The sequence below is a fragment of the Colletes gigas genome, unplaced genomic scaffold, assembly GCF_013123115.1.
Source record: "Colletes gigas isolate AHSC1104 unplaced genomic scaffold, ASM1312311v1 Colletes_gigas_Sc00008, whole genome shotgun sequence".
NCBI lineage: Eukaryota > Metazoa > Arthropoda > Insecta > Hymenoptera > Colletidae > Colletes > Colletes gigas.
Window position 1 is genome coordinate 537,557 of NW_025106637.1, and position 12,853 is coordinate 550,409.

The 12,853-nt window shown below is 41.0% G+C and overlaps 1 protein-coding gene across 9 annotated transcripts in view; it reads left to right on the forward strand.

Annotated features, from left to right (window-relative positions):
* LOC122397056 (longitudinals lacking protein-like) overlaps positions 1–12,853 on the forward strand; it is a 166,615-nt gene that overhangs the window by 18,536 nt on the left and 135,226 nt on the right. The window contains exon 7 of one of the 9 annotated variants that reach the window (XM_043395888.1): positions 10,998–11,614. The exons of the other annotated variants lie outside the window; for them this stretch is intronic. Within the exon in view, the coding sequence (XP_043251823.1) occupies positions 10,998–11,599 (602 nt within the window). The 3' untranslated portion in view covers positions 11,600–11,614. Of the gene's footprint in view, positions 1–10,997; positions 11,615–12,853 lie in introns of those variants that run through there. 9 annotated transcript variants of the gene reach the window in all.

A 12,853-nucleotide genomic window follows, 5' to 3' on the forward strand; every position in this document is an offset into this window, starting at 1 on the left:
AACTGTTCCAACGAATTTTCACTCGGTTTCGAAATTCTCTCGTGGTTTAAATAAAAGAAAAAGAAAAGAGAAATGTTAGGAATATGTAGTCGTCGTCTGCCATTCGTCTCGATCGCACGTTCCAGCTGTCGTCCAGAGGAGTGGAGCATGAGAAGATACACAATAAATGGTTTTTTAATAAAACATCGTTTCTTATCATTCGCTCATGTCCTTCCAAGATCCTACTTTTCAGGAACGATAGCTTGCGGACTTAACTTTCGGGCGTTTATTCCGTTCTCCGTTAATTCGATCGTGGTAAGCTTTTCCCGGACATTGCGCTATCATAGAGACGGGGTATTATAAATTTTTTGAATTTGTTTCTTGTCTTGTACGTCGCTATATTCTCGGTAAATGACACGTTTCTATATTCCTCGAAAGTAGCGATTACGCGTGGAGATACCGAGAGGTCGCGTAACTAGCAATTCCATCCGATTTACGAGTTCGAATCTCGAGTAAAATCTGTCTTTAAACTTTATGTAACCGTAGTTAACATTCACGAACGTTTGTAAAGGTTCAGTTTCGCAAAGTGTTTGTAACGCGTTGAGTGCCAACGTTTTTTTTTCGTTTTCTATCTCTATCGATATCTATTTTGAATTATGTAAAAAAAGAAATTCAATGCTTTTAAATGGTTTGCTTATTTTGCAGTACTTTTAATGTTATTGAGCATCGGTCAACGTCCTGAGCACTCGACGCGTTAGGAATGGAACCCCATAGCGCCACCGTGACTTAAATTCCCCGGTTTCATAGTCGAACGGGTTATCTCGATTAAGTTGCAAGCGCAGTCTCGTAAATAACGAAGCAGTTCGTTGGACGACGGGAATATCCACGAAAAAGGGAAAAGCTGCTGTAAAGTTGCTTTTCAATGTTGGACGCCCCAGCGACGGACTTGGATCGGACCTTGCAGCATTTGGAATCCGTAGAGTATAATATTCCAGGCACGTCATTGTCGCTAAACCTTAAAAATCTTCATTTTATTTTCACTTTTATTAATTTTTATATCGTTCAGATCGCAAACGACGAGTCCCATAGTGGCACGCTTCTACGCGTCCACGTTTCTGTAAGTTCGATCGTCCGACTCTGTTGGCTTCCCTCGTTCTTCAAAATTAAAAAAAAAAACGTTCATTTGTTCATTGTACTATAAATCAGCGTTTTTCTCGAGACTGAATAAATTCCTTTTTTGTTTTTTAACAACTCGTTTAAAATCTGTAGAAGATTCAGTGTACATAACTGTGTAGTTGTCCTGTAACTTTCGACCGTGCGTGTCAATTTTTTGACGAATCGACACGTGACTTTGGAAATTAAACTTAAATTCACATTGTATTGCGCGGACTCTGAATTTCTGTACTTTTATTTTTACACGAACCATGATGCTCACGTCCGGCAACAAAATCGTCCTAGATCGGAGGATTTCTGTTGCGCACGATCGACGAGGAAACAAGTTGAAGAGGTATAATCTCGTCGCGCGAATCGCATTTGACGATGTTACTGCATGCTGACTCATGGTTTGCCACAAATTTGAGCTTCATTATCATTAATTGTAATGCGGAGCAATTTTGAGTTGAAAATAAATAATAAAAAAAGTAATAATAAAACAAACAGGTATTCGAGTGTGTCGATGAAATACAGTTTTTACGAACCGATGACGCGTAACTCGTTTTAGATGTATGTGTTCATGTGTCATGGACGTGTGTTGGGTGAAAACTATACAAGGAGGCATTTTTTACGTTGGGTTGAATTAATGAAGTATCACGGGGTGTAAAAATGGAAAACACTAATAAACGCAATTCATCTTGGAGCAGCATGTAAATAACAACGGCTCCGAGTAAAGAAGACTGCGCAGAAATATTGCCAAAACTGTCCTAAACAATAAATACCATGTAAACGGATTTTTGTGCTTTCTCGCAACGGGCTCGTTTGTGTCTCTGTAAATATCGATATAGAAAAAAAAGATTGGTTTTTCGTGTACTATTCGTCCATTCCGTGTTATTGTTGCTTTCTCAAAAAAAAATAAAATGCAAGGGTTACCTCGAGGGTTGCATCTACAGGTAGGCAGACTTGGGGGTTGGTTCTATTTGTCAAAATAAGGTTAAATCAAGAATGATAAAATGGCAGTAGTAGTAATATTTAATCTTCTAAATATACCTAAAATATTCTAGATAAATAGAAAAGTACAATGAATAGATTTCGTTAAAAATCTGATCAGATCTTAGGGTGATAGTAATTTACTAAATTCTTGATTTCGTCTTATTTTGTGGCGTAGAATCGTGCCCTGGAAGATTGTTTACCTGTAGACGAACTCCCTGTATGTTCTCTGTCACTGTTAAGTATTGGAAAAGGGGTACAGGCTTTCGTTTCGACCGAATCGTATATCGATTAAATGAATTCTAATTAGCAATTCGTTCGTCATAAAAAAACGGGGTGTAAACGCGTTCTGTCGTGTGCAGTCTTCTTTCGGAGCGAGCTTAGGCCTTGACCGTATATCGTCCACATGCTTGGCTCGAGCTTTCCTTTCTTCGTCGTTGTCGAGAACCGAGAACCCGCTTCGAAGTACTATTGTCATGTATTTTTAATGCATTTACCGTTAGGGTGTGAGAGAGGGAGAGCGAACACAGCAAGAACGAAAAGAAACGAGGCGATAACGTCGAACACGCACGCACGGTGGGGTATATTGATTGTTCGGATGGGGGAAAAGAAGGAAAAACCCATATGTAAAAAGCCTCCCTGTATGCTTACAGCGAGCCCCATGATGGAGGGTGTCTCTGCCAGCGAGCTGAGATTTCGGTGTGTCATGTGTGGACGCGGATATAGATCACGGTCTTCTCTGACGCGACACTCCAGGTACGAGTGCGGAGGACTCGGGTCCAGGTACACTTTCACCTGCACCCTCTGCGGAAAGTACTTCTGCCGACCGGATCATCTAAAGCAGCACATCCTGAATATTCACGGCGGATCGGTCGCTAAATAGCTTCCGTGTTCGCTGCCCTGCAATATCGCTCCGAAGACAATCGATAGATCGCTGTCGCGAGCCTTAACGACGATTATCATTAACGGGGCGCATTCTATCTCGCGTTATTCTCTGTTCAACGAATCATCGGCCTTGATAGACACGACGTTCGTAACGCGTTTCGGGAGGGACGGAGCTGGGGGGTTAATTTATTCATATCGTATCGCGTGGGTTTACGCGCAGCGTCGAAACGTAATTCGATCAATGATTAACGATTATGATTACGGTGTAATCAATTCGGTTTTAACTCTTCGACGGCCTTCGCGAGAGCTCCTACTACGAATTTTAGATTCGTTTGTAAATTAGAATCCATTACTATTTTTTTATCGATCGACGTCCAGAGGCTAACAGTTTTATTCGTTCTTCGAATGAAAAACTAGCCCAACGTTGCATGCAATCCAAAAATTTAGAATTTTATTATTCGAACATCATAAACAGTATAATACTTTTTTCACAGGATGATTGTCATTTTGTAAATGTAGGAACGAACACGCGACACCAGCGGCTGTCAAAGCGTTAACGCGCAACACAAGTAATCGAACGTAAATCATTAATCACGATTAACTTTTGATCAAGATTGAATCAACGATGATTGATCAATTACTGCTCGACACTGTTCACGCGAATTACGTGGCCGACGTAGAACAGTGCGTTTGCGTAAATTATTGTTATCCTTCTTTTTTTTTTTAAACAGTAGATTGTCTCCTTTGCTGCGAAGATTAGTCGTTTTTTCTTTTTGTTGTTGTTGCATCTAATACTCTTTGTTTCTATTCGTGACTACTGTCTTTGTCCTACCTGTTGTTATCCAAAGGAATACCAAAGGGAATTTTTATGATAGGATTTTTAACGTACGTACAAACGCGTCAATTGTTACTAACGGTACAACAGTTACTTTTACGATGTTCTATTTTTATTAAGAATTAAATTTTCTATATGAAACCAACACGCGAATCGTAGAGTTACATTTACAATTGTTTCCTATGTGGACGGATTTACCATAACTCGTGTGATACTTTCGATACATAAGAGATACATGATTGACAATTTGTATATAGAAAATGTGCCAAAGCGTTTTATTTCCATAGTTTCCGATAATCGTTCTTCGACGATTTACTTCGTCCATATTGGCAATTACACGACATCGTAGATGTTTACACTTTGTATTTGTTTAAGTTGCATTTAAGGATATACGTACATTATTGAAAATACATAAATAAAAAAAAAAAAAATAGTAACGTTATTCAGGTTAATAATTATAAATTTGGTCCACGAAATGCGCCTGCATACGAACTGCCAAATAATTTGATTACAAATGCCAAATGAATAATATTCCTATTTTTCTAGATTAGCGCAGTAATATATTTGTAAGTTATTCTATACTATTACCACGAGTGCACGTGTGAGTATGTGGATCTGTATATACTTATAGATCGTCCCGCGAGGCGTGTCGTATTCGTCGAACAAAAGGTAAAAGGGACCGTTAAAAACGAATTTTCGATTTCACCGAGGACCAAGAAATGAATCCTTTTTTTTCAGAACATCTTTTTTCGATCACGCGACGCATCGCGAGACGTCTCGTATACGTACCCAAGATCAGGCGTGTATGTATGAGTGCAGAAGTTTGTTAAACCAACCAGAGGAATTAAATCTGTTTGAAACGGTTCTGTTGCGATTCGCGCGCGATGGAACGACGAGATTACATTTATGAAATGTTATTTTTTTAGTCGTGACACGATGCGTACACAGAGGTATATATATTTCTATGTAAGAGGAGGTGAATTTGAAATGTCGATTTATACAACGTGACGACTAAAGACACGTCGTTACCGTTTGGGCAATAAATTGTATGAGATGTTGCTCGTCGGGCTTCAAATTTTTATCGAATGTAAATAAAAGAGATCTTGAAGGAAACGTTCCCGTTTGCGTGTTCATCCTTTATTTTCATTCCCGACCGAAGACGTCAATTGTTCAACGAGAGGGGGAACAACCCGGAGGATCGCGTGAAATTTAATTACTTCCAAGTGTTCTTGACGGACGTGTATCAGGGTTTGATAAAAAATCGTAGATCTCTTCCAATCTATTACATTTTGTAGAATTGTGACGACAAATTTCTAATCCACGTTGATGCATTTTTGTTTTCCTTCCTAGAGACAAAGTCTGTTCGCTCGTTTTTCGCGAATCGTGCGAGATCTCTTCTTCGGACCGTTCAAGATACTTTTGTAAAGAATTTCGAAGAGTTTCGAGCGGGCCAAGATAGCGAAGTCTGTACATTAAGTGTCGCCTTGTGTGTTACAGCGTCGATCCGTGACTGCAACGTCGGGGAATATCGATGCGACTTCTGCAACTGTCCTTACCCGTCTCAGAGTCATTTGAAGCGGCATCTGACCAGAGGATGCTTCATGGATCCCTCGTTCCGGATCGAGGAGAGACGTACCATGAACAGAGCGGAGTCCAGGAACTATGTTTGCCCAAAGTGTTCGCAGGGCTATAAGAACAGACGAACGTTGGTCACGCATTTGCGAATCGCGTGCGGTCGCGAGCCCAAGTTTCACTGTCCTTATTGCGGCCTCAGGAGCAAACGCGGGACCAACATTTACGCGCACATCAGACGCAAGCACAAAGGCGAGGATCTGTTCTTGATCGTCGATCAGAACGATTGCTGACTCGCCTTCCGTCCAACAGACGCCGTCGATACGTTTTTACACGAATTTTCCAACCCTTAACTTCCGACGAAATCTTCGCATTTTCGATCCACTTTACACAGGCTCGCTCGTAGGACTTTTTATATCGATACTGTACCGTTCCCAAATTTTCTCTGTTCACGGCGTCTTCGGTGGATCAGCGACTTTTAGTGTCCCCCGGATTAGAAGAATTGTATAGTTCGTTGAGTTATCGAGTCTGAATAAGCTTTTTATATTAATAAATATTTATTATCGAACGGAACGACGAGGGTCGTGATGCTGGTATTTAACAAATTTTTCTAACATTTACAGGTGCTTCCGTAGACAATTCTAAAGCACAGTTTTAGCTAATAAATTTTCGATAATCTGTTGGAACGTCCTTTATTTTCCTTCCATTACGTGATGCGTATCGCTAGATGTTTAATGAAAAGTTGGTAAGTCATCAATATTGTTGGATGTAGTTGGACTCTATCAGTTTTCCAGTAGAAAGAATTCAGATAAAACTTTAGACAGAGAAAACTTTCGAAGAATAATTTATAATTTATAATTTCCAGGGTTCAAATTTCCCATTTAAAAACATAAAAATTGGGGGCACAGTCCTTTAAATGCTCAATACGATGCTTCTCGCACTCACACAAAGCTGTTTTACGTTTGTACTCGCGTCGTTTCATCGTCGCGATGCACCGTGTCGATTTTATGGATCGTTTCGTTGATCGAACCGTTGTGGACGCGATGATAGGAAGTGCCGGGAGAATCTGAGGAAAGATTAGAGGGGGACCGACTATAATAGGTAAGAAGACTATATTTCTGATAGATACTTTGATGGTGTTGCAGAAAGCGGCGTTCGTGGTCAAGATCGAGCTGCATCCGAATTCCAAGACACGACGCGCAGTCACAGTTGCAACTGTTGCGGGAAGAGTTTTACCAGAGCCAGCTTTTTGCAGGCCCACGTGAACTACCGGTGCTATCTGAACCCTGAGTCGCAGTCGAACAAGGCCGGAAGGGTCGGTCGTTTCGCGTGCAATATATGCGGCGCGAGTTACTCGCGACAGAATAACCTGATGTGGCACGTACGCCACGAGTGCGGGAAATTGCAGAAATGCGCGCACTGCGGGAAAACGTTCTTGCACAGAACCAGCCTGTACAAGCACAAGAATCGTTACTGCCCTTTCCGACACATAGTCGACAAGTTGGCCAAGTCGGACACCAACGATCTCACCGCGCTGGAGATCGATCACAACACGAAGAACCAACTCGCCCTGGATCCGCTGGACTTTTAATCAATTTTCTATGAACCTGTGGCTTTTGGATCCCCTTCGACGCTTTTAACGCGATAGAATTTTGCACAACATTAAGCAACGAAGCAGATAACGGCGGAATAATTATGTAAAACATGTAGTTTGCCACTGGTGATAAGCACGATAAAAATATCGAAGGTTACGGAAAATATGAACGAGAAAATCCACGTAGAAATAGAAGAGAATTATATTCGTATAGATCTCGATTACTTTGACTTTACGGAATTTTAGTTGCGCGAAGTGCTGAAGGGGTTCCATAACCGGAAATCGAAAATATCAAATTGAACTGCAAGCAAAGCACGTATATCAACGAAATAATTTTATAGTTTATTTCCTCTCTATCTATTGTCCGATCGTTTTACCAATAAGCTTGTAACTTTTGCATGTGGCTAATAAAAAATGTTTTCACGCAATCTATCGTTCACTCGATACGGTTCTTTATTGTAAGGTATTGCTGTTGCTTGAAATAAATATTAACCCATAGACGACCCTTTCTTCCCTTAACGTCAATTACAATAAATGACAAATTGACCTGTGGAATGTTTCAAAAGTCACGATCTATCTTGCAAAGTAAACTGTAATAACATCTGAATAATCCTGAATGGAAGAATATGATTTGAAACTCGTTCGTTGCTTTCTGTAGTGCACATCCATTTTCCCAATTTTGCATGTTACTTATCTCACCTCATATGTGACTAAAATATTCTCGAATAACAGAGAAATAAAATAAGAAGTCGATACTTTTATTTAATGAGATATCTAGTGACTTTCTGGCCATTCTTATATATAGTATGCAGTGATTAGCGTACAGGAGCATACCTTGTTTAATTGAGTGTTCTTGACCGGTGTTTCAGGGAGCTTGAAACAGTATCCAGACCCTGAACTGTCGAAACGGAAGTACGTGTGCGAATATTGTCACAAGCCGTTCACGCATTCGAGGTTTCTGAACAAGCATCGAAATAACTATTGCTACTTTAATCCACGATCGATGTTTTACAAGACGAAGGCCTCGAGACCGTACGTCTGTGTCCTGTGCGGAGCCAGTTACAGTAAACAATCGTCGCTGAAGTCGCACATTCGTTTCGACTGCGGCAAAACGCAGAAATGCGACTGCTGCGGCAAAACGTTCTTGCACAGCAGCAGTCTCCGCAAGCATAAAGTGCAATGTTGTTTCGATGAAAACGAGTAGTTCGCGTTCGTGTAAAAGAAAACCCTGTGGATACCAAAACCGTCTCATTCTCCTCGTTTCGATATAATTTTTTTAGATTTTACCAGCTCGTTCGCGTCAGGGGTTCTGTTCTTTTATCTCGATCGGAGAAATCTTTCATTGACCATTCTTTCTTCCTTTGAAATTTCTCGTTCGTCGATCCTACGTATACGGAAACTGTAATACTTGTACTCGTTAGGACTTGTTGCAGACTGTTCGTCTGAATGTAAAGGAATAAAGCAATATTGTATGTATCTTCTCCTGTTCTTATCCCGTCACGCTTCTCCCATTGTTGTCGCACGCGTGAAATGTGTCGCGTCTGGATGTCGCTCGTTAAATGGATCCGCCTTCAAAATTTGTTGCGTCGTTATAGCAGTCATCGTTCAGGGAACATTCTGTTTTCATTTTACATTGTTCTACCTACCACGATGTACGGAGAATGAGCGTCCTGTCCCGGAATGGTAGCTCTCAGTGTCTGTCAAGGAGAATGCCAAGATGTTGCGATCGTTTCCAGAAGAGTAGATGCAACTTTTGGTATCACGAAACCTTAAACACACCTGTCAAAGTAGGCCTTAGTTTCTAGCATAGAAATTGTAAAATTCGCCAAAACTAGGGCCGACTTTGACAAGTGTTTTTAGCCTCTTACAACACTAGACGTGTACTGAAACTTGCATCGCTAATTCCAGAAACGATTGCAACGTTCTGACCTTCTCCTAGGTGATTATATTTCAGGTAGAAGAAGAGTGTGTTCACAAGTGTTCGAATATTTTAAATGGACGAGTCTTTCATTCTCCGTACATTCTATGCGCGAACGTATTCGATGGAACGCGACTGACGAGTGGTTAATAATGTTGCAGAGCTTTTCGCTGACACGATTCGAGGGGACGACTCTAAAAGAAAGCACAATTGCAAATACTGTGGCAAGGGTTTCACCCTTTCCGGCCACTTGAGGAGCCATCAGAAGAGCTTCTGCTATTGGAATCCTCGTTCGACGTGTCACCAGTTGCAAAAGAGCAGGCCGTTCTCCTGCGGCCAGTGCGGTGCTTGTTACTCGAAACAGTCCCACCTGATTTTCCACGTGAGACACGATTGCGGTAGGACGCAGAAGTGTCCCGTCTGCGAGAAAACGTTTCTTCATAGCAGCAGCTTGCGCAAACATCGACAACGGCCCCCTTGTAACTTTCAGTCTCGCTAAATAAATTCCCATGCGTACGTAACACACATGCGTTGCTAGGTGCTGAACAGAATCTGACTTGGAACAAGTCAGAATGCCAAATTGATTAACTCTACGAAACGAAACACGTTCTTTCTTGAGGCTCTTTTCAAAATTTATGTTCCTTTCTCTCACTTTGCGGTGTCAATAACAGTCGGTTAGATTCTAACATTTTTTGAAACGTTCAGAAAGTGGAGAGAATCACTTTGGCTGAGATAAACTTGACCAATCTCGTCAGCTACCAACGCAACTGTAGGAAACATAGCTAACAGAGACACAAACGAGGTTATTCACAAGAATCTCGATGCTTGCAGGAATGTTCATCTTTCTGTAATTATCGAGGTTCCAGTGCACTTCGATCCCCCCCGATAATAGCGTCAGTGATAAGGACTTTTAGTGTACGGGCCAGTCTGATACCGAAGAATACGAAAACGGAAGTATAGTTCGCGAGAAGAGAATAGTCATGACACACTTGTCACGGATACGTGGTAAATGGTAATTTATTGGAAATTCGCGACGCGTTAGCCGTTTCCATTTAATTTAAAAAAAAAAAATACTGTTTCGGAATGTGAGTTATAGAAATGTGAGAAAATAGAACGATGAAAGAAGATAAAGCGACTCAGTCTCAGTTTACTTACAATCCTTACCTCGGCTGCTTCGTTACGCGATCAGAATCGCGTCTTTTTACGTTTGCTGACGCGTTGTTTGATGTTTTCAGATTCCATCCTCGTGTTGCGACCGGACAACGTTCTGCCAACAAAATGGACGCGACCAGCGCGAAGAATCCAGTCGAGTTATCTTGGAGGTTTCGAAAAATCTTTCGATTCTTTAATACTAATTTTTTCCACGCATAACTAACCAAGATTACATTCACCAGGGTTCTAGATAACGCATACAGGATGATGTTTGAAGTTCGACGAGGTTCGACCAATCTGGTTTTGTAAATAGAAATAATAAAAAAATCATTTCACCCACTAATGAAATTTTGAATTAAAAAAATCGTTCTCCCCTTATTTTTGGCTTTTGATGAAACCCAGTATCTTTGAGAAACCGTTATCGATAGATTGGTGAAGTTTCTCCGATGAAAATTGATATAAACATGACCTTATTTAGATTATATTTAAATAAATATAAAGTAAATTAATTTCCACAGGGAAAATGTCACCAATTATTCGAAAAAATCGCCTATCGGCATTCTAAATTTTGCTTACCGTTGCTTTATTTTGCTTACTTTATGCGTATTCCGTTCATTCTGTTCGTCGAACGGCGTACAAGCGGCTCGGTTTCGACTTGACCCGGATAACTGAAACGCAGAGTATCCGATATCGTTTCAGTTATCCGGAGATCGGTGTGAATCGTTGCAGACCGAATAAAATTCCGATTACGAGATCGTAAATTATGCTTTTTATGTTTTTTCCCCCGTTTAAAACGACTGCTATGGGTTTTCTCTGTGTTCTGTCGTTCACGTTCCTTTCTTTTTTTTATCTTTCGTTTACTTTGTACCGGTCAGCGCGCCAGAACGAAGTCGCTCATCTTGTCGATTGTATTGTTACAGGAGTAGCGAGAAAGCGAATCAGTGCTTCCAATTTAAAGGCCAGTCGCGCTTGCAAAACGAACGAAGTCGTCGATACTCGTCTGAATCCCCGGAAACTGTTGCCCCTTTTGTCGGACTGCAGCAGCGACGCGGACACAGATACAGAGCTCTGGGTGGACATGAAGGAGGAGCAAAAGCTGTACATTTGCGTGTATTGCAGCAAGAAATTCAAAACCCCGAATATAATGGCCAAGCACGTCAAGTATAACTGCTTGAAAAATCCGTTATCGGAGTGCATGTCGAAGACTCATCCGTTGATATGCGACAAATGCGGTCGCCGTTTCAAAGTGCTGAAACAACTGACCTTCCACCGTAATCACGAATGTCAGAAAACGATCTCATGCAAATACTGCAAACAATCGTTCACGGGTGCAGTTTTGCCATATCGGCACTATAGAAGCTGCAAGGCATATCTCCAAGATCTCGAGAGTAGTTCCCAAAACGAGCGCAAACCCCATAAACTGATACTCGAGATTCCACGTACTAAAAATGCCCTAAAGATCGTAAAGAATCTTCAGTCGTCTCAGTTCTTTTCGACAACCGACACCTCGGGCAGCGACTGAATCGTTTCATTGCATTTTCGTAATTATTCCTTTTTTTATTTTTTTATTTTTTTATTTTTTTATTTCTCTTGTGTCGTTTTCTCTCGCGTGCCATGTTCCGGTAGTTAGCTGAACCCTCGCGTCTCGCATACAGGTCCATTTTGATCCGCCTGAAATTGTATCTCTCTTTTTTTTTAGTTTTCTTTAATGAACAATTTAAAATTTTTTTTTTTAGTTTTTACGCGTCGTTAACTACTGGCAAACGTACGAGATTCTCAGAGTATTACACTAAGTTAAACGGTTATATGTTATTTTACGTTTTATTGAAAGTATTCGAATGTGATGAAGAATTTTTTGTTTTTAAAAGATGCACAAAATGGAAATTCTATCGTGTGTCGATACGATCCTGCAACCGGACGTCGCGTTAATTTAAACCATCCCCCGTTCGAGATCGGGCGCTATTAAGAACGGCAGTTACTGAAAGTGAAACTTAGTCTGTAGTTAGATATTAAAGTTTGCTGTTCCTGTTTTGTATTTCGTTATATTTTTTTAATTTTTTATTTTTATACTCATTTTTATGAAGCCTGTGAAAATATAGACACTTCATACCCAACTGATTTATTTTACCTTTTAAATAATTTTCCAACATTCCGTAAGATCCATTTAATCGTTGGCCGTAACGACACGGAATTATTATATTTTCTACGCATAGATCGAGATATTCTCGCGTCAATGTTTTGCACACGATCCGTTTCCCCTGTCGTTGCGGTCGATATTTTAACGAGTTACATTGATCTCGGTTCCCTATGCGACTCGCAGAGCTACTTGGTAGCCTAAACACGTCTCCCGACGATCTTCGACGTTTCAGTTATGGCGGGGAAGGTCGAATTTTCTTTCCAGGAGCCGAGGATCGCCCAAATGGCTGGCGTTGAACTAAACGATTCAGTTACGCGGTACGCCATCGTTACAGTTATCCGGAGATTATCGTGTATGGTCTCGTTTCAGGGCATCAGGGTTCGTTTCGACGAGCATCGTCGGCCGTTGGTCGTCGAGAAATCAATTTTTTCACGGAGTCGGAGTCGAAACATGAAACGGTAACTGTTATTCCCTCATAAGTTACGCAGTCTCTTACGGGACGCTTGCGAGAATAAAGTATGGTCTCGCATAGAGAACTTTTTCTTTGTTGCTCATCGATTAGAACGTTACGAACCGAAGTAGCTCGAAACTACGCGCGCTTAGAAGATCGAAGCATGGACGACGAATGTAATTTCTATC